The 23,224-nt window shown below is 45.3% G+C and overlaps 1 protein-coding gene across 1 annotated transcript in view; it reads right to left on the reverse strand.

Annotated features, from left to right (window-relative positions):
• The window catches only part of LOC146209273 (glutathione S-transferase B-like), a 31,805-nt gene extending 9,830 nt beyond the window's left edge, over positions 1-21,975 (reverse strand). Inside the window, exons 1-2 of the mRNA XM_084598754.1 lie at positions 21,808-21,975; positions 1,344-1,557 (exon numbers count right to left, since the gene is read on the reverse strand). Coding sequence (XP_084454880.1) covers positions 1,344-1,557; positions 21,808-21,905 — 312 coding nt within the window. The 5' untranslated portion in view covers positions 21,906-21,975. The remainder of the gene's footprint in view (positions 1-1,343; positions 1,558-21,807) is intronic.
• Positions 21,976-23,224: the final 1,249 nt, after the last annotated feature.

Below are 23,224 nucleotides of genomic sequence, written 5' to 3' on the forward strand. Positions count from 1 at the left end.
GTGTCTGTATCGATATGTATCAATTTTTATAACTTTCTTGCCACGTATCAATATGTATGGCTGCAGTAGAGATCACGAAGCGCAAATACAGCATGATATTGCCGCGAATGATTTATGTCTTTATTTGTTCTTTTTTAACAGCCGCCGGAATGCGGCTTATCACTGTAATTCTAACTCGAGGATCAATTTTGTCCTTTGTTTTTGTTTATCTTCGCTGTCGCGAGATGCTGCTTTATCATTTTCTTTGCTGCGCAAGATGCGTCGAAAGGAATCTGGAAGATTTCTGCCATTCGCGTGTGTTTCTTCGATGTTCCAGATTACTCTAGTCATGGTCTGCATCTTTATCTCAATATTTCCTTGCCACCATTAAATTGAGAATTGCTGCGTGCAACGAGCCTTCTTAGTTCGACGACAGACAAGCACGTTTGTTGTTATCACCACCGCTGATTCACTTAGTTTTTTTGCGGGCGCAAGTCAGCCCGATAAAGAATTTCTTCAGTGAACTCCCAAGCTCTTCATCTGTTTTTATCGGCCTTGTCACCACCACGTGACCATATTACAGCACATTGATTTCAAAGCTGTCACGAACTTTCCCAGGAACGGTCAAAATCGCCTATGCAAGCGACCCTCTGAAAGAACTCGAAAATCTCAAGGGTGATTAAAACGGCTATGTTGAGAATATAGCGTCCGGTCTTCATGCATAAAGTAGTATTTACTCTTTGTTTACACAGATGTCAGCCCTCTCCTTTTCTACAATGACGAGAAGTGCGCTTCCCCTAGTACGCTGTGCTTCTGAGAACGTGTTCCACACCATGGCAGCTAACTTCAGCTCTGTCACTTCTTTCCACTATAAGAGGAGATAAAATTCTCTTGGCAGGTACGGGTGGCAAGGTGCATGAAGCATCGGCTTTTCAACACAACGGAGATGTAATGATAGCGCAAAATGACTCCAAAACATGTTGCACCGCAGCAACATGACTTTGGTGACAATCCAGCATCATTCAAGCATTCTGTGGCTAGCTTGTCATGAGTGTTAGTCTTGTCGTTTCTACTATAAGAAAAACATCGCTTCTCCTAAGCACTCTCAAAATCTGGACGTGAAATACCTAACTATCTCTTCTCGAGGAATTAGATAGCTATTGGCGCTAAGCAGTCGAAAAGACGTCCTTTATAGAATGGGGAAAGGGGGAGGACGTGTAACAAAGCTGATATTGCCATGAATTAAAAGAAATATAGAACGTCAACAGATCATGAAATCCTGTCACATATCGATGCTTTCCGAGTCATTCGAAGCACTAAGATCCATTTGTTTCATGGCCTTCTCGATCGTATGGTATCTTTACATGATTCTCCAATTGATCCACCCGTCGCTGGGTCTCCTCGTCCTTGGGCACCAGTCCATGCTTGCGGCCTAGGTGACGCATGATGGCTTGGCTCTGGGTCATTCGCACATCACCGTCGATCAGATACGGCAAATTGGGGAAGTCCAGATCCAACTTGTCCTTGGCTGCAAGCCAATGGTCACGGTAATGATCTGGGCCATCGCCGAAGCTATACCTGCGTAAAGACGTGAAGAGACAACATTTCGCAGGTTGCAAAGTATTCGTAGTGGCAGATTTTCAACGGTACGTAGTGGCATTTCTGCAAAGTTTAATAGTGATATATTTACGAAGGTTCGTGGCTGGAGATATGCCAACTTTCGTGGTTATATATTTGCAATGTTTCGTGGTGGCAGATTCGTAAATGCTCGTTGTGGCACATTTGTAAATCTCCATGGTAACAGATTTGCAGTGATTCATTGTGGACGATTTATGCTAGCAGACAGATTTGTGAACATTCATAGCATATTTGCTTAGATTCACCGTTAGCAGACTTGCAAATATTTATGTTGGCAAATTTGGAGACTCATGTTGGCAGATTTCCGAACATTCATATTGGCAGGATTTGCAAACGTTCATGTAGGCTGACTTGCAAAGTTTCATTTTGACAGATTTGCAAATCATCACGTTGACAGATTCGCAAATATTCCTGTTGTCAGATTTCCAAAGAATAGTGTATGTCGATTTGCAAAGACACCTGTCGGAAGGAATGCAAACGTTACTGTCTGAAAATTTGCACGGACTCAGGTAGATGAAACTATGAACATCAATGTGGGCGGATTAGTGAAGGTTAATTTAAGCGGATTTGTAAAGGTATATATCGAGGGATTTGCAGAATTATTCGGACTGATTTACAAACATGCATACTGTCAGATTTACTAAACTCCAGGTTGGCGCAATACAAACACTGTTGGAGGTAGACGGCAAGCATTTATGCATAATTCAGTGCTGCGCAGTTAGCGGTGATTGTAAAAGAGGCACTTATGGTCAAGCATTTTCAAGGTCATTTATAAGCATGAGGGATGAAAGCAGACGAAAGGACATGTAGCGATGAAAAACAGAAGCTCTCTACCATTTGGCTGCTGTGTTAACGCTTCTCATTTTATTGCATGAGCCGTCTTATTGTCACTCTCTCAAAACGGCTACGTTACAAGCTGCCAACCTAGAAAAGTGCCATTTATCTTCACACCCACTCACTTTTACTCTCGAGAAGGCATGCGCCAAAGTCACGATGATGAATATAATTATTTTTTATTGGCGCAAGGGCAGCCTTGACCAAAGAGTACCATGACATAAGATGTTGTTTTTTATAATCAAGTTGAGGAGAAAGCACTTTTACCCTTTTTTCTTCTCATGTAAATTAAAAAAAAAAAGAAACGTTAGGGAATAGCGAGGGTGCCCGGACCAGAAAAGCTTTGCCGGGCTTAAACCAGTATAAGATAAATGAACAGGAGCTAAATGCCCAAAATGAAAGATGTAATGTGCAAACAGAAAATTCCGATGCACATTACCTTTTATTTTGGGCATTTAGCTCCTGTTCATTTATTCTGTTTGCACATTACATCTTTTATTTTGGGCATTTAGCTCCTGTTCATTTATCTTACATTGGTTTAAGCCCGGCAAAGCTTTTCTGGTCCGGGCAGCCTCGCTATTTCCCTGACGGTTTTTTTTCTTTTTTTTTTAATTTACATGAGCATTCCCATTTTCAGGAATTTAGGTTCGATCCCGACCTCGGCTGCTGCGTTTCGATGGAGGCGAAACGGAGTGGCGTCCGTGTGCTGTGTGATGTCAGCGCATGTTAAAGATCCCCAGGTGGTCCAAATTACTCCGTAGCCCTCCACTATGGCTCCTCTTTCACTCCATCCACTTTCAGTACCACTTTCCTCCCTTCCCTGACAGCGCGGTTAAGGTGTCCACAGCTACAAGTGTGACAAATACTGCGCCTTTCCCTTCCTGTGAACCAATCATCATCATCATCATCATCATCATCACCGTCCCAGGCATTTAGACCTGGGGAAAAGCCTGTACCCATTGCATAACGTATCGGCACTGGCAATCGATCCCGGCCATTCCGCATGTCAGTCGGATTTTCATACGAATGCGCCACTGCTGTGGACCTGCAAAAGCTAATGCTGTAGCGAAACGAAAAAGCGGCGTGGAAGTCAAATTTAAAAATTAAACTTGAAAATGTTGAATTTAAGGTGGAAATAAAAGACCTTTATGCAATCGAAGCATTGTCCCAAGGCGTCTAAATATCGCTAGCGAGATTTCTCCCATCTTTTTTCTGGCCAATCAGGCTGGCTCCACAACGTGCCCCCAACCGCTCAGATCCCCCTTTTTTTTTTAATAATTACTGCATGTGAGACATATAGGACAGAGATAGATATTTTTATGAAATGGAAAGGCAGAGAGCTCGGCCGGAAAGTTGACCATCTGGCCTGCTACTCTGCACTAGGTAAGGGGAGAAGGAGGAGAAAGAGGGTAAATTTGTTTGGTGTGGTTTGTGGGGCTTAAGGTTCCAAAGCAATCCAGACTATGAGAGACTCCGTAGTGGAGGATTGTGGAAATTTTGACCCCTTGGTGTTCTTTAACGTGCACTGACATCGCACAGAACTCGGGCGCCTTGCTTTTCGTCTCCATCGAAAAGCTGCCGCCGCGGCCACTATCCAATCCCTTATCCTTGGGCACAGTAGTCGAGCGCGCTAACCACTACACCACCATGAGAAGGCAGAAGAAATAGGGTCGTGGAGGGTGACTAGGTGATAAGGGCCAGTATTACAACTACACAGACGCAGTAATTTGTCTCACAAGTGCAAGGCCAGAGCCGTGTCGCTCCATAAACAGCAAAACGTTCGCATTGCCTGTAGAATGACTGTGGAAAGCGTTCTCTGAGAACTTTCACAGCGGTGTGCCCTTGATCTTAATGCGCTGTCAAAACCCCGCCGGAGTGGCGCAGTGGTTACGGCGCTCGACTACTGTTCCCAAGGGCGCGGGATCAAATCCGGACCACGGCGGCAGCTTTTCGATGGAGGCGAAAAGCAAGGCGTCCGTGTGCTGCGCGATGTCAGTGCACGTTAAAGAACCCCAGGTGGTCGAAATTTCAGGAGTCCTCCACTACGGCGTCTCTTATAGCCTGAGTTGCTTTGGGACGTTAAACACCACAAACCAAACCAAACCAAACATAAAGGAAACATCAAGTGTACACTATATACGTTTTGCCTAGCAAATAACTATTGCATTCTCGATAACAAATTAAAAAAAAGAAAGAAAGATATCAAAGAATGGTAGGATGGAATGGAATGACACCTTAAGATACATCTTACTAGCCGGATGTTCAACTGCAAATAAATGAAAGGAGATCAATTTGACATGTTTGCCAAGGATGCCCACTCATGTCAAACAATGCTAAAAGCTTAAACAGTTTGAGCACATATGCACAGCAGGATGTTCAGCCAAAAAGGCCTGTTGTAAGTAGAAGGCTTCGGAAATTTAGAACAGGTGGGCTTTGTTAACGTGCACTGAAATCTCACTGCACGTGGACGCCTTGCTTTTCGCCTTTCTCGAAAGGCGGACACCGCGACCGGGATTAAATCCGCGTTCAGCTGTTCACCGCTCTAACCATTGAACTAGCGCGGCGTGGATAATATACTGTAAGCAATGCTAATTACAATTGATGAATCCTTTGAACTACTACTATTACGACTACCAAATAGCAATAAAAAATAAAATAACACTCACATTGTCATTAGTTATTGACATCATTAGCATTACTTGAATTCACAAAATATTGAAACACTGCAAATGCATTAACCACACGTAAGTAACTGGAGTGCCCCTTGTAATTTTTCCTCCCTCAAAAAAAGTGTACATGCGGCTAGCGTTAGTTTAGTTATGGCTCCTCATTCCGTTCTTCCTGTTGATTGCATGTAAGCCTATTGAAAGTGATGGTTTTCAACTATTAGTCTATTAGTCCGATCATCCGTGACATAATACCTCGCCTGCATTTATGGTATGGAATACCAGGTTTCCATACCAACTTTCTGTATAACCCATAATGAGACAGTGCCTAAAATGTACACTATGAAAAAATTCAAAGAAAAGAACAGGGGGCGTTTGACCCAATGCTACAATTATGAGCGGTGCTGAAGAGGATGTATGGTATTTTTTTTCGAACCCGAGGAGTTCGTAACATGCACTTTCCAGAACAGATATTCAGACAGACGAATAGAATTTTGCATCGCAGCCTTGCGCCTTGCCGCCGTACGCTAAAACCTTTTCAACCTAATGAACATCTGCGGCAGCCGGCTGTTATTTGGAGTGTAAAATGAAAAACTAAAATAAATTTTCTTCGCTGCAGACACTTTGCGAAAAGCGCTAAGTGCGTCAACCTGCGGAAGATTATAGGGGAATTCTTCATGCTACTGCGACAGGGGAAACTTTTAGTCTCCCGGTAACAACAGAAACGGTTCCGGTGTTTGCATGCGAACAATTTTACGATGTAGCTTTATACCTTCATACGCAACAATGTCCGCATCAACGCTCGGAAAACTTGTCTATAAACGTAAACGCAACGCTAAAGCTCCTCAAGTAAAGTTAATTGGTCTAATCAGGATCAGATCTACTGGTCAGACGGTCAGTGTCACTGAGCAAGACCTGCTGTGTAAAGCCGAAAGAGTTCAATCGAAAGTTTAAATTCGGATTTTCAGCATATGATTTGCGTAATACTGTAGTATGCGCTGACGACGAAGAGGCGCAGTAGTGTGAAAGAAATAAGAAGTGCGCTAGCTCCAAGACTGAGCTCTAACGCTGTTTCTGGACTCTGAGCCTACCCCCTGCACATCTGTTAGTGGCCTCGTTTACGCGACATTTGGTGGAGCTTCTGGGTACGACTTTCATGCACCGGACGCCCCGTTACAAGCCGGGACCCAGGCCAGGACGCATCGCTAAGGTGGAGACTCCTGTACATCAGAGCAGTCGCCGACTGCAAGGTATTCCTCCTGAGTGCGGTCCTCTCTCTGACCATAAATTAAGAAGGACCATTTGTTGTAATTACGATGAATCCTCTGGTATCAATAACTGCGGCCCTGCTCCACCAACAGTGAGATCCACCACGTGTCCACGGCCTGCCCCATGAGGATGCTGAAGATTGGCTGGAGCAGTTCGACCGAGTGGCTGTCTTCAACACCTGAAACGCTGACTCCAAGCTGCGCCGTATCTACTTCGCACTGGAAGATTCTGCGAGAATATGGTTTGAAAAGCCCGGAGCTGGACTACGCACATAGGACACATTCGAGGCGGAATTCTTGCGTACGTTCACCAGCACACTTCGCAAGGAAAAAGCGGAACTTCTTTTAAATAGCCGAATACAACATCCGAATGAAAGTGTGACGGTCTGCACCGAAGAGATGAAGGGACTTTTTTGACGTGCAGACCCGACCATGTCGGAAAATAAGAAAGTGCCCATTTTGATGAAGGGTGTTAAAGAGCAGTTATTTGTCGGCCTAGTGCGAAGTCCACTAATAACAGTAGGCGAATTCATCAGGGAAGCGCCAACCATCAAAAAGGCACTTGACATGCGTGCCCGGCAATTTCAGCTATCCATGATCGCCGCCAATGCAAGTGAAGCCATACAATTTTCGACGGAATCGTTGCGTGATACAATCCGGGATATAGTCGGGGAAGAGGTGGCTAAATACCTGCCGATTCCACCACAGCCACAGATCGCAACAGTTTATAACATTATTCGGAAAGTACAACAAGCACTGGGCGTGCCCGCTCCCATTGTGCCCGCACCCGTCGAAGGTACACCGCCACCCCAGACCTGGAGTTACACCGCGGTCACCAGCCGCTACCTGCAACCTTCGAAGCCGTCTTACGAGCCACGCGCACCGGTCACTCGTGGGTCTTCTGGACCAAACGTACGCCGTCGCGGCTTTCAAAGGACCGATGTCTGGCGAACACCCGACAACCAACCGTTGTGCTATCATTGCGGGGAAGCTGGGCACATGTTTCGCCGCTGTCCCTACAGGGAACTCGGCCTTCGAGGGTTTCGTCCTGATACCCCTCGTCCGTTGCCTGGACAGTGGCCACGCGAAATTGCAGAATGCCCTTCACATGCCGAACCAGGCCCAAGCCGCTTCCTATCGTCGTCACGTCGCAGGTACAGCTCTCCTGGGCGCCAGGGGCAATCCCAAAGTTCCTGTAGAGGAACTATATGCAGCAGCCTCTGGAGCTGCGGCTGCTCAAGTACAGAAATTCCAAAATCCTCCAGAGACGCAATAACGTTCTTCGCCACACACCAAAGTTCATTGCACACGGACACCAGCAGAGCCAACGCCTAAACAACCCGCCAATCCTCAACGTAATCACGATGCCGACCTCCGAATCACCACTCCTTCAGAGCACCAAAGCCGAGACCGGACGCCTCGAAACTGCCGCCACACGACACCACAGATTGCCTACCTACAAATCTTCGCCGATGGCACAGACGTCACTGCTCTCGTCGACACTGGCGCCGATTATTCAGTTCTGAGTTAACAGTTCGCAGCAGCTCAGAAAGGTCACAACCACATGGGATGGCCCACAAATACGCACTGCTGGAAGACATTTCATTTTGCCCACGGGAGTGTGCACGTCGAGGATCACTGTACAAGGGCTAACCTTTCTGGCAACGTTCATCGTGTTGGCCCAATGTTTCCGTGATGTCATCCTGGGCATGGACTTTCTAACGAAAAATGGAGCAAATATCGATTTGCAGAATCAGTCTGTAAGATTTTCAGTTGAGAATGCCATCGAAACCAATAGCATGCTCCCCGCTGCGCTTCACATTATTGATGACAATGTGAGTGTGCCCCCACGTTGTAGCATTATGGTGTCCGTGGGCTCGCTCCCAATGCAAACAAAATACAGAAGGTATCGTCGAGACCAAACAGAAACTGCTTGTAGAAAGTAACATAGCAGTTGCTAGGGCAGTTGTTTTCTATGAAAATGCCAAAGTTCATGTTTTTCTCACGAACTTCAGCAATCAGCATCAACCTCTGAACAAGGTGACAACTGTAGCATATCTCGATGCCATAACTGACACTAGTTCTGCACGTAATTTAACCAGCGTTTCAGCAACGGAATCCTATACGACAATACTGAACGGCTTTACGACGTAAACCCGGCAGCGTATTTGGGTTTGCTCGGTACGGTGGCTCCGCAAGAGAGAAAACGACAGAAGAGGCGAAGAAAGCGGTCTGTTCCGACTAGCATCTACCGCCCTTTGGAGCCGAGCGGCCTAGCGAATCGCGGCGCATGCTTTTTCAATGGGCGTCGTGTTTGTCGCGGCACTACCTTGAGAGAGCAGCCCGTGTGCTGTGCGATGTCAGTGCACGTTAAAGAACCCCAGGTGGTCGAAATTTCTGGAGTCCTCCACTACGGAGTCTCTCATAGCCTGAGTCGCTTTAGGACGTTAAAGCCCACAAACCAACCAATAATAATAATAATAATAATAATAATAATAATAATAATAATTATTATTATTATTATTATTATTATTATTATTATTATTATTATTATTATTATTATTATTATTATTATTATTATTATTATTATTATTATTATTATTATTATTATTATTATTATTATTTGGTTCACAGAAAGAAAAAGGCGCAGTATCTGTCACGCTTGTTTCTGTGGACACCTGAACCACTTGCGCTGCCTCTGGGGGCAGTAGATGCTAGTCGGAACAGCCCGCTTTCTTCGTCTCTTCTGTCGTTTTCTCTCTTGCGGAGCCACCGTACCGAGCAGACCCAAATACGCAACTCGGCATTACTTTCGAAGTATCAAGAAAAACTATGCAACCTGCTCAGTCGCTACTCTGATGCATCTGCCAGATCGTCACGTGTTGGTCGAACGCATCTTGCAAAGCATCGCGTTATTACAGACGAAAAGGTTCGACCACTCCGCCAGTCGCCTTATCGGGGTTCCGCAAAAGAACGTACTGTCATCAGAGTCCAAGTCAAAGAAATGCTCGATAATGATGTCATTCGACCTTCCCGCTGCGCCTGGGCAGCACCTGTGGTCCTTGTAAAAAAAAAGACGGCACACTCCTTTTCTGCATAGACTATCGTCGATTGAACAACGTTACGAAAAAAGATGTTTATCCCTTGTCTAGAATAGATGACGCCTTAGATCGTCTGTGCAACACAAGGTACTTCTCCTCCATGGATCCCAAGTCTGGATACTGGCAGATAGAGGTCGATCAGAGGGACCGCGAAAAGACGGCTTTTATTACACAGACGGTCTATACGAATTCCAAGTTTTGCCCTTCGGCCTCTGCTCCGCGTTCGCAACCTTTCAGCGACTCATGGACAGCGTTCTTGCAGATCTGAAGTGGACGACTTGTCTTGTATACTTGGACGACGTAATTGTATTTGCCCCGAATTTTGAGGAGTAGCTTCATCGCCTAGACGCAGTACTAGAAGCCATTCAATCGTGTGGGCCTCATTCTGAAAGCCAAAAAATGTCGTTTCCATTATGAAGAGCTCAAGTTTTTAGGCCACGTCGTGAACCAGATGTAAGTTCTGCCGGATCCTGAAAAAACTTTTGCCATAGCGAATTTTCCGACACCGTGGGAGCAGAAAGAAGTTCGACGCTTTTTTGGATTATGTGCATATTGTCGGCGTTTCGTGAAAAACCGCTCCTAAATAACCGGCCTCCTTACACTCCTTACTAAGGCTGACATGCCGTTCACGTGGGTAGAACAGCAAATGCAAGCATTTCAAGAATTTCAACGTCGTCTGCAGTCACCTCCATTACTAGCACATGTCGATGAAACGGCAGACACCGAACTGCACACCGATGCAAGCAATGTCGGTTTGGGCGCTGTCCTAGTACAGATACAGCACAGTCAACAGCGCGTGATCGCCTTCTCTAGTCGGGCTTTGTCTAAGGCCGAGGCAAACTAATCTGCCACTGAGAAAGAATGCCTCCCCATCGAGTGGTCTACTTCGAAGTTTCGACCATATCTATACAGCAGACCCTTCAAAGTGGTGACCGACCATCACGCGCTTTGTTGGCTGACAACCCTCAAAGACCCTTCTGCACGTCTCGCAAGATGGTGCCTACAACTACAAGAGTATGACATCACTGCAAACTACAAGTCAGGTCGTAAGCATTTAGATGCGGATTTCCTTTCTCGTGCTCCTTTGCAACCATGCTTCGGACGCAAGTGGTGATGACGACGGATTTCTGAATGCAATCAGTTCAGCCAACTTTGTCGATAGTCAACGCAACGATCCCGAGCTTCGCCAGGTAATCGGCTTTCTTCAAGGTGCCGGCAGCATGATTCCTAAATCTTTTCGTCGCACTTTGTCCTCTCTGTATTTACGTGACGGCGTTCTCGTCAAGAAAACATTTACCGCTAACAGTCTCCAATACCTACTTGATGCACCAGCAAGCTTACGGGACGAAATTTTTCAAGCCTGCCGCGATGAACCCACATCCGGCCACCTGGCAGTCACTCGGATGCTATCCAGAATTAAAACGTGGTATTACTAGCCTCGTTTATCAAGCTATGTGGCACATTATGTTCAAATTTGCCGTGAGTGCCAGCGCCGAAAGATTCCGCCTCTGAAGCCAGCTGGTCTTTTAAAGCCCATTACACCACAGTTCAGACCATTCCAGCTAATAGGGATGGACTTGCTTGGACCCTTCTCTGCTTGCACCTGTGGGAACAGGTGCATTATAGTAGCTACTGACTACCTGACCCGCTAAGCGGAAACCGCTGCTCTTCTTTGTGCCACCGCCTTTGAAGTTGCGAAATTTTTTGTTGTTCAAATTATCCTGAGGCATGGAGCACCATAGGTTCTGATTACAGACAGAGGAGCAGCATTTTCTGCAGAGCTCATCCAGCATATCCTTATTCTTAGTGGCACCAACCATCGCCAGACAACTGCATACCATCTCCAAACAAACGGCCCGATAGAACGTCTGAACAAGACCATTGCCGACATTATGTCGATGTATGTGGACATTCAATACAAGACGTGGGACGAAGTACTACCTTACGTAACATTTGCATATAATACCGCCGTTCAAGAAAGGACCAACATGACTCCGTTCAGCCTAGTTTACGGAATACAAGTGAGGACCACGCTCGACGCCATGCTGCCTCATATAGACGAAATTCCAAATGACGATGTCGCTTCTTTTCTACAGTGTGCCGAAGAGGCCCGCCAACTTGCACGAGTGCGAATTCAGCAGCAGCAAGGCCGAGAGGCAGAACGCTACAACCTGCGGCGGCGCACTGAAGATTATCTTATACGTGACCTTGTCTGGGTTTGGTACCCTATTCGACGACGCGGACTCAGTGAAAAACTCATGCGCCGTTATTTCGAACCCTACCGCGTTCTTCGACGCGTTGGTGGTCTAGACTATGAAGTCGTTCCTCATGAAGACCCAGAACCGCGACGTCCCAAGCGTTCTGAAGTACGTGGTCCACGTGGTCCGCCTGAAGCCTTTTTATGCCAGACAGCAGTGACTACTATTCTTCCCTCACTTCAATTTAGCATAGGACCGATGCTTCCCAAAACGGGGGGGGGGGGGGGGGGGGGGGGCTAATATAGCATCCGCTGACGACGAAGACGCGCAGAGGTGTAAGAGAAAAAAGAAGTGCGCTAGCTCAAAGACTGAGCTCTAAAGCTGTTTCGAATATCTCTGCACCCCAATTCTTGGCCGATCCCCCTGTGTGGGTATGCGCCATCACATTAGAGAACAACAACAACTGTTTCTGGACTCTCCTACCGCCTGTGCAACTGTGAGGGGCCGCGTTTACGCGACAATATATCAGTGCATGTTCAAAGTGTGCTAATTAATGTGGAAAGCATATGATATAACGGCTCAGATAGCGTTGCAATACATGCGGATAACCCACTTTTGTGTGTGTGTGTGTTATTTTTCAGTTACCTTCGAGATAGAATTTGCCTATTTATAGGGATTAAAGTTTTCAAAATTGGCTTGGCCTCTGCTGCCGTAAACGAAGGCCGTGTGAGCAACCAGAGACGAGAAACGGCGTACTGGTGTTGGTATCACCGTACAATCTCGCAAGTTAAATATCTGCGTCGACACAGGTTTTGAGCCACTAATCACTGAACGCACAAATCCATTCACTTCAAAGCAAGAAGGTATTCCCGGCAAGCACGTACCAAGCTTAAAGCGACTAATCGGAATATTTTAAAGGTCAATTTTCAAAGCCATAAATGAGCCAATCACTGCCGAAACGAACAGAAACGGAGCCTGGCGAAAACACATCATAATTTTTTACTGAAAGCAATTGTTTGTTTCAGTTGCTAGTGCCCCGTTGAACTCCTAGAAAGCGAAACCAAGTGCCACTAATTGTACTCAATCTTTACGTAAATTATTGCACAAATCTACAATTGAAGACAGCCAAAAAGTGCGCTTGACAATCGATGGCGATTCAGGCTCTCTCTACGGTTACCTATGCGATATCGCCAAATGTAAACGGCACTCAGGGAGCGGTACCGATAAGATGGCCGTCCCAACTGTTATCACCATATCGCTTGAGGAAGCACTGATCTACCTCAGCACTCCAGCCATATGTATATTCTTGCCCAGGGGAACCCTTCAAAACTAGCTCGCAGACTGCTCACGATTCGACTGTAAACCGATATCGCAGTGGGAATGGATTAATGGGAAAGGGGAACGGTAATTCAAGTGCGCGCAGGGCATTGGAAACTCCATCTCCCGCTGCGGTTCTTCGGTGTCGTCAGTGGAATGTCGTGGGGCAGCTTCACACAAGTGGTGGGCGACGTGACTTCGAGCACGAGATAGGATACGTAGGAATTTCTTTATACGTACACAGCTGCTTCTGTACACGTGGCTTTCGATTACAAGTGCGAGGCCGTACCTATAGCGAAGAGCAGCAACTCAAGAAGTATTTCTGCATGGGTACGCTAAAACGCCTTGAATCTCAGTGTTTTATCATACGTAGTCTTATAATTGAAAAAAGCCAGTCAGAACGAAGTGGGGCTAAATATAGAGCTGATAAACTGAACTTGCTAAACTTGCTTTGATAAAATTGAGTGCACTGAGGACAGCTAACTTGAGCGAAGTGCTGAAATGCACAGTATTTAAAGCAGGCGAAAGAAACCACCTGCACATATCTGGCAGGCACTCAACGTACTACGGAGAAATTTCTTTTTGTAACACGAATTATCAGTTCACTAGAATGATTTAGCTTAATAACTAACTACTCCTTATGACAACAAATGAGGTTTTAAAAGTTGGAGACCACCTTAAGAAACCCTCATTCCACTTCATTATATTCTATAAAGGTACGCTTCATATCTGCTTTTTTTTTTTTCAGCTCCAAAGTAAGCCCGCGAAATTCGTAAGAAAACTGCACAATTAGTGCATTCACAAGCCACCTCGCACTGCTATCGACCATGGTCTAAGTCCTGAATATGATCCTCAATATTTAAGAAACTCAATGGTTTAGAGTGAACCTAATCAACTATAGGGCCGTGACTCCGCTGCAAAGGCGTACCTATAAGTTATACGATCGTTTCATCGCGTAACACGTATACATGGCCGACGGTTCCGGCGAACGGGCTCAGGGTTCGCTCAAACAACACTAGGGGGCAACAGTATCGCGGAGCGAATTCCCGTCAAGTGACATAATTTTTGTGGTCATTTGAAGGGCTGGTATTGGAGCTGAAAAAAAAAAGCTACACGTGAGGTATTCTATATCATAAATAATAGAATAACGATTTCTCAAGAAGCTGTGCAACTTTTCAAATCTAATTTATTTTTTAAACTCAATTTTAGTACCTTAGGTGCAAATACATTAATAAACTAATTGCCTTATTACAAAAATGTACCTCCCTTAAACCGATTCGTTCTAAGACACTATTTGGCATGGTTTTTCTTGGTGGTTTAGAATTTAGAAACAGGTACGGAGTTTCGCAAAGTGTCATCGTCATCATCAGCCTGACTATACCCACTGCAGGGCGAAGGCCTCTCCCATATTTCTCCACTTAACCCGGTTCTGTGCAAGCTGTTTCCACTTGACCCCTGCGAACTTCTTAATCTCATCCGCCCACCTAACTTTCTGCCGCCCCCTGCTACGCTTTCCTTCCCTTGGAATCCAGTTTGTTACCCTCAGCGACCATCGGTTATCCTCTCTTCCCACTACATGTCCTGCCCTTGTCCATTTCTTCTTAATTTCCACTAGAATGTCGGTAACTTGAGTTATTTCTTTGACCCACTCTGCGCGCTTTCTATCTCTTAATGTTACCCCTACCATTTTTCGTTCCATAGCCCTCTGGGTTGTCCTCAACTTAAGCAGAACTCTCTTGGTTAGCCTCCACGTATAAGCCCCATAGTTGAGTACAGGCAAGATGCAACTGTTGTATACTTTCCTCTTGAGCGATACCGGTAAGCTGCTAGTCATAATCTGCGAGTGCTTGCCAAATGAGCTCCATCCCAATCTTATTCTTCTTGTTATTTCCTTTTCATGGTCCGGATCTGCAGTTACTACCTGTCCTAAGTAGACATATTCGCCTACTACTTCCAGTATTTCGCTACCTAATGTAAACTGCTGTTCCTTCCCGAGGCTGTTGAACATTACCTTAGTCTTCTCCATATTGATTTTCAAACCTACCTTTCTACTTTTCTTGTCTAGGTCATCAATCATTATTTTCAGTTCATCCTCCGCGTTGCTTAGCAAGGCAATATCATCAGCAAATCGCAGATTACTGTGGTATTCTCCATCTACCCTTATCCATAACTGCTCCCATTCCAAGTCTCTGAATACTTCCTCTAAACAAGCTGTGAATAGTACTGGGGAGATTGTGTCTCCTTGCCTAACACCTTTCTTTATGGGAATTTTGTTAGTTTCCTTATGCAGAACTATGGTTGCTGTGCAGCCACTATATATATATCTTCCAGCACTCTCACGTACGGCTCGTCTACCCCCTGGTTTCGCAATGCCTGCATCACCGCCGAGGTTTCAACTGAGTCAAATGCTTTTTCGTAATCAATGAATGCTTTGTATAAGGGCTGGTTATATTCCGAGCATTTTTCTATCACCTGATTGATGGTATAGATATGTTCGATAGTAGAGTACCGCTTCCGAAATCCTGCTTAATCCTTTGCTTGATTGCAGTCTAAGGTTGTCCTGATTCTATTAGCGATTACCTTAATAAATACCTTATACGCAACAGACAGTAAGCTGATTGGTCTGTAATTTTTAAGGTCCTTAGAGTCTCCTTTCTTGTGTCTTTGTGTCTTTGTGAAAGTGTGTCTTTCCCTAAATGAAAAACTGTTATCTACAAAGAAAGAAAAGGTGCATATATTGTCTCACTTCTCGGTGGGCACAACTAACGGCATACATTTCGAGGTACGCGCGTCGTCAGTTCGAATCTCTGTCGCAAACTGGACCCATCTTTACTAGCTGACAAATGCTAAATGGGAAGCGAAATGGTTTATATATAACCCTGAACGCTGTTCGAGAAATTGTTACGTGTAGTTTAGTAGTACTAAATCAAGTTATATTTTCGAGAACGCTTCCGCCTTACCTCACCTGTGAGGCGAGCAAAGCTTTCTTGGCTCAATTTCCCTAGTGCACTCAGCACAGGTGAAACGACTGAAACGTTTCCGAAATTTTGCTTCAAGATGACCTCGCTGCCTCTCCTCCATTGTTCATATGCTGTCTGAGCGAAGAAATATCAGCACTTTTTGGGATACGTTATACCAAAGTGAGGGGAAGAAATACAGAGGGAAGAAATGATTATCAACAAAAGCTGAGTTCTAAAGCCAATGTATGTGGTAGAAAACACTCGTGCTCTGTAAACTTAGCAGCTGCATATGCCCTAATCATACATTTTTCCAAGCTATGTCATGACGTTATGCGGTTCGAACTTTTTTTGCAATTTTACACAGCACACAAATACTCTGCATGTAAACACGGGATACAGATGTTTTCCCTCTAATGACACTGTAATAGAAGCCGATGTAGAGGTAATTATACACAAATGCGTTACACTGCAAGCTTCCATTTCGTCCTGACGGAATTTAAACAAGCCTGACAGTAGCGGCTCGAGTCAGTAGTCTCGAATGCTCCTATAGCAAATCGATCAGAGCGAGTCGACAGCGGTGTCCGCCCACAGACTTACAGTAGCGGTAAGCCAGTTCTTCTTTCTCCAGGCGTGAGAAAGGACTAATTTCAATTAGCGAAGTGGTCGGGTCTTCGAGTCAACCAACCTCTTACTCTCGTGCTGCCTGGACCCTACACCTAGATTGCCAGGGCTGACTCGACAGAGTTCACACGGACCGGCTAGGGGCGCCGGTGCGAACTCATGGCAGCAGTAAGTGAGAAAAGATAAGACCTAAATAGTTTCGCAAAAGCAGTCTGAAGCATTTAGCAACATAAAGCGTAAGCCAGAAGTAGCATATAATGTCAAGGATGTCCACCAATGGAGCGCCCGGAGCATTCCCATTCACACGTACTAGCCGACGCGACCTTACGCATCCTAACTATCACTCGTGCCGAGAGTGCCTGCCCCGGCCTCTCTTGTTGAGTGCCAACATATTCGTTATCGATCGTTTAACCACCTCCTGACTCTGAGGACTGTCGGCCGTTCCTAAGTACGGCACCTCCAGGTGCCTTCTTTAGGGACTTTGGGCAGCTTTATCAGCTAGCTAAAGACAACTCACAGTCTCGCGACCACTTCTCGAGTTCGAAATAGCTGCTGGGAATTCTGCCGAAACACGTCCTCGTGTTTTTACGGAAGAACAGTGCCAACCGCCGACAAAGGCAAACGCTGATATCGCCCAGCTTGCTTTCGGTTTCGGAAACACCTCGTGCGCACAGACGGCTAAGTGCAGTAGAGGAACCGCGAAAAACCAACTATAGAGAGTAAACTCAAATGGAGAAGGTTCACTTGTGCCAATGCCTAAAAGTTGAAGGCCAGCCAAGTCGAATGTAAGCCGACAAAAAAAAAAATGGCGGAATTTCAACACTACATAAACCTGGCCATAACAAGCAAAAGCACCCGCCGTGGTGGTGATGTGATAACGAGATAACAAAGACGTCGGGCTGCTGAACCAGAGTTCCCCGGCAGGGTTCTAACCCCACTCCGGCGGTGGTGAAACGTAAAGGAATTGGTTTCCTCTGGAATATAACTTCGCTGTAAATATCAACAGGTAGCCGATGTGATCATGGAGCCCTCCACTATGGCACCCCTTTCTCTCTCCTTTTATTTCAATTCATTTATTGACTCCTTAAGGACCCGAAGACATTAGATGAGGGGGAGGGGGGGGGGGGACGTATATAGTTTTGGAAATGTCGGAAACAATAGAAATAAAGCACACAGTGAAAAGTTAAAAAGGAACTACAAAGTGCAACACATATGAGAACTATGGTATTCGTGTAAGAGTTTAGCAAAGGATATTACAGCGCTATAAAATAAGACTAAAATAAGAAATAAAACGGTTCAAAAAACAGTCTATATCTAAGCATTCCTTACTTCCTCGTACGGCGCGATTCAAGTACCCATCAAGTGTCAGTTATTGCGCCTTTCCTTTCCCATAAACCAATTTACATATAAACACATTGCTAGTCTTCGGGGTGTGCTTGGTTTGAGATTAGTCTGGTATCAAAGTCGTTGACTTTGAGCCAGAAGCAGCTGGATTGTATATGGAGAAGTAAAATTTTGGTTCTAAAACACGTCGAACGAATTGAAAACCCCTACATTACACAAGCGGCGTAGATACACAACGCGAAGGCTACTAGCTAGTGGCAGGACGATTCTCATGCTCCGTGACCTGTGAAAACCTTACTGCGTGCAATTATTGCCATCCTCTCAAATTCCTCGGTCGGCTCGGCCCCGTGCTGTCCTCTGGTGGAGTTTCGGCGGGTGCGGCACTGCAGCTGAATTAAACCAACGACATATTGTTTGTCATCATGCTGTACCTTGATGTATCTTTTTATATTGCATGTAACTAGTTCAATAACTACGATATGCTATGCAAAATACATAATATTCCTTCTAGGGCCAGGTGCGCTTCATTAATTTATAGATGAGGTTCAGTAACCTAAATCCTTCATGATAGTTCATTTTTTAAGCATTTAAAGAAAGCCGGCGAGCATAAAAAGACATCACGTGACTGCGGCGTTGCGCTACAGTATTGTAGCGCTGCCGAATGCGTTTTGAATTAGCGAAGCGTGCCGTCTGGAAATGAGCGGCCGACCTCACTGTCACCATGTTCTCAAAACGGCGTTAGCACATTCTGAAAGAGCATGGAAAGTCCGAGCCACAATCTGGGATATGCGATGGGCAGGCCACCGACAGCCAACTCGGACGGAGCTCTTATCGAACTATCACACTTACAAAAAAAAAAAAAAAATCACTGAAGTCGCTTAATTCAAGGCAGGCTCCTTTTTGTTTATTTGTGTCATGGTGCAGCCCATCCAAATGAGCGGCGGCTTTTCACTTAGGCGCGATACGACCCCACGTTACGTTCGTGCAAACGTTGTTGAGAGCACTGAAATGTCACGAACGAGCGCAGTTGCGTGATAATTATTTTTCTGCGTACTTCTCTAAATGCAGGAAGAAGGCTGAGTCGAAGATACGTTGGTAGAAAAGACTGTATCGGTTATTTCCGAACCTCCTTGACATGCTTATGAAACGCACCTGGCCACAAACTAAACAATAACGATTCTATAGAATTCACCTCTTGGTTAACTATTTAAGCAGACTAAAAAACACGGTAATAAATAACTGCACCTCTCGAGAAGAACAGAACGGGTCGAAGCAGCACTTCCCTGCGCCTGACTGAGGCTCGTCATTCAATCAATTACGAGAATGTTAATCTTGGCTATAGCATGCTTAAAATTATACTTGCCCGCTCAAATGCAGTGAATATCTTTCGCGGACTCGTCGGAAGGGGAACACGTTCTCCATGGCTAGATGGTTATTGGCTTCACTTTTAATACTGTGAGAAGGCGGCCTCAGAAAGGAAGTTTTTTGTTAAAAAAACATCCATTCTGCTGAGTTTGTCTTGTAGCCCTATGCTGCAAGCCACTGGTGGATTCTAGAAGTGATATCGTACCTGTCTCAAAACTTTACCGTAGCAGGGAAGCTGCGCAGAGTCGTTAGCCTATAGAAGCTACCAAATGGTTAAACAAAAGCACGAGCTCCTCTCATTGTTTTCATTGTTGCTCAGCCAGTGCTAGAAGCCATATAAAAACGCGCTAACTAGATGCATGCCTGTATATCTACGCTGAACTAGACGCAAACGGCTGGCTATAGAATTTCTTAGCGGATGGTCTCGAAGGGGCACCGAAGAGGAAAATGAAATTGGCTTGTATCAGCAGAATACCAGCTCCTAATCAGATACATATGAATCTTACTGAAAACAAAGCTATTATAAGGCAACAAATATCAAGAACAGTAGCGCAAGGGACCTCGGAAGCCGTCTTATGTGATTACGGTTACATGTTTCATATGTAATTGTCATGTAGTCTTAAGCTTTGCTTCAAAAATACATGCGCACTTTTATTACACAAAGAGGACGAAAAGGCAATCTAAATATTGTAAAGAAAAGAAACCCTGCGCCTCACCCTGGCTCAGGCGGCCAGTAGCGTTTCGGTGTTTCAGTTTGTGCGTTCTCAATCACAGCTGTGTACAGCTCTTGCATGCTCACATGGGCTATTTTTTTTTTTTTTTTTTAATGAACGCGTTGCTCACACAAATTACATATATACAAGCCTACTGAGCAAGGAGCAATTCCCACCCGACCCTGACACCCGCCATAGGCAATCTCGAACGAAGGCCAACTTGGGCTTCCAATCACTTGGCTACCATGCGCTATAGGATCGGATTATGATTTGCTGTAGGATCATGGTTCTAAATGCACTTCGCTCTCAGCCACGAATCCGGTCATTCACTGATGGCCTTCTTAGTTACACCAGACTGTAATGTCTACCTCTGAATAAAAAAAGGTACAAGCTAAGAGAAATTAAAATATAGCCCTTATTGTGCATCCAGACCAGTAGCAATGTTTATATATTTTAGAACAACCGCGCGACACTGTTTGCAAGCTCCGCGGCCGCTGCCTGTCCCTTGTTTCTCAGTGATGGATGAATGAACGCGTTAAACACACTATACACAAATAGCTATTTACGTATATACAAAGCTACAGGTCTGTGACATTCCCACTTGCCCTAGCCTCCGCCATAGTCTCTCCGGCAAAGGCCAGCTTGGCCTGCCGGTCGCTAGGCCGCACTCCAGGCCGCTCGATCATGATACTGTGTGCACTTCACACTCAGTCACGAGGACCGTTTCTGTTTTTATTTGCACTGATTTACAACGTCAGTGCAAGTAAACGTCCAAGTCATCTATTCCGACGAAGTTCATGGCATGGCAGGTCTTGCCAAGTGGTGAAATGACACCTGCAGACTTAACCAATGTTACCAGAAGAAGGCTGTACAAAGATCTTATTGAAATGACCTTGCCTGTTGCAGTTTACCGGTCATTATACACTAATGGTCACAGAAAAATTGTACTGAAACATGTAAGAGGAATGCCTGTACAGCCTGCTGTGAAAACGTCCTTTTTTTTTTTTTAAATTGCATGTAGGGGTTCTACCTGTGAAGACATGGATGGCAGAAGAAAATAATTGTGCCATGGAGTTTTAACTGTATTTTGTATAGAAAGCCGGAGACTGTTTAACACGTGTTTATAGATTATTGGACGGGAGTTTCATTTTGGATGTCCCACAGCGAACTTAGCACAAAGATTTGAATTTATCCAGCTATGGAATTCAGTTCTTAGCTGTAGAAAATTATAACAATGTTCCGTATGATATTATAATGCTATTAGGCACGCATAGTGCGTGGAAACGGCGAATGGCTATTCGCCATGCTGATCTTCATATCAGACCTGTCCGAGAGTATATCGCGGATTCTATCCGCCAGATAATTGATGTTTTGAAAAGTAAGTCATGTGTACTTGAGTTCTTTAATGTATTGAAAAATGTTATCAATTTCAGCGTTTTAAAATACGAGATACTTCATGTAAACCGGTTCACATGTGAAAAAACGACCCGCTTGTAATCTTTGTGAAATTTAGGCAATAAATACAAAAAAGGGCACCTGCAGTTTTACCAGGCATGTTCAATTCTATTACATTTAAAACAAGGAAAACGAAAATTATAATTTACGTCTACGGAATATGCCCTATTTTAAGTTCGTCGCGCATGGTCTCCACGCCAGACCGGCACCGCAAAAGCTCACAGCCCAAGTGTACCGTCTGGCTCGGCGCCTGCCCGCAGTACCCCTACAACTACCGCGCTTGGAATCAAGCTGGCGGACGTATACGCACAGAACGTATGTAAGAGCTAAGCGGGGAAACAAACGTACCTCTTGTCCTCGAAGGGGACGCCAACGTGAGCCAAGAAGTAGCGGATAGGCTCTCCCAAGCCGCGGATGTTCCAGTAGCCAAGCACCAAGTTCGCCATACTTGCGGCTATCTCGGGCTTCTAAAACGGCAGGCCGCTCCTCTTTCTCCGGGAAGCTGGATAGCAATACTACAGTGAACTATATTGGGTAGTGTGCTCACAAGCGCCGCTCGAGGTGTCCCCGCCGGTGTCGACGGGGAGCGGCGGTTAGCGGTGGCGCTGCGCGCGTCTCCACGGTAGGTGCTTCGAAGCGCGCGCGCTCCACGGGTAAAAGCCAGTGCCGCGCTCGGCCGGCGTCGCAGTAGCCGCGCCGACAAATTGAAATATTACCGCGACATTTGCGTGGGTTTTGCTGAAATGGTTAAGCGGACCTTGAATTGAACTTTATATCTGCGCTGTGCACATGTTCAAACAATGTTAATCAATGCGCTTGGCTCGTTGGGACGTTCACGTGGTGTATGTCACTCGAGCCTGCATTGTTTCACTGGGAAGAAATTATAATGCACTGCATATTCGGGGGTTATAAAGCTCTTTCCATTAATGCTTAAAGTCAATAGTAATAGCTTGGGATTCATGCCAGGGATAAACGAGGAATGAAGGAGTGTCGGCCGCAACAACTGCTTATTCACAAACACCCATGCTGCAGCACACAAAAACAAAAAGGACATGGAGATGACAGGTAGAATGAATGCATGTAATTCTGACAAAGTAAAAGGAAAGATGCATTATTTACAATTCGCGTTTTTCGCAGCACGGGAGCCGCACCACAAAGTTTTCAAACCAGCTACTGCATACTTATTTGGAGAGACATAAAGTCACTGCTTTATGAAACATATGAACAGATTTGTCACCGCTGCGTATATTTATGTTCACGTATTTTGCCGCTTATTTCCTTCACTTCCTCCAGCACTTCACAACAACGTTAGCAATGGCTTAGTTTGAGGTGTTTCGCCCGTTCTCGTTTTTCTGCCTTTTTTTGAATTAACCCCTTTCACAAGTGCAGTCCGGTGACTAAATAAAACCTTATTACTTCTTCAGATCGGCCTTCTGCGTGAACGGGGCAACCAACTTCTTTATGCAGTCTATTTCTAACCACTTCCAAAATATCAAGAATACTTTAAGAATCTGTTCGTTTGGGGCCGATTCCTACTCTTCTGTTGTTACGGGTATATCGGGCAGACTAGAAAATTTTGTTTTCGAGGCACGTATGAGTTACAACACCAGTGGGTTTACTCTTCCTTTGTTGTCTTTCTTTCGGTATATTTTTTGAAAGATAGGCCGGCAGATTCGGCAATAGCGTCGGTGTGGCATCGGGGGATAATGCTGGCTTCCCACGAGGGATGCGGACTTTTTCCCCCGTTCACAATATGAACATAGCC

This window comes from Amblyomma maculatum, chromosome 1, assembly GCF_055883805.1.
Source record: "Amblyomma maculatum isolate TAMU_Amacu chromosome 1, ASM5588380v1, whole genome shotgun sequence".
Classification (NCBI taxonomy): domain Eukaryota; kingdom Metazoa; phylum Arthropoda; class Arachnida; order Ixodida; family Ixodidae; genus Amblyomma; species Amblyomma maculatum.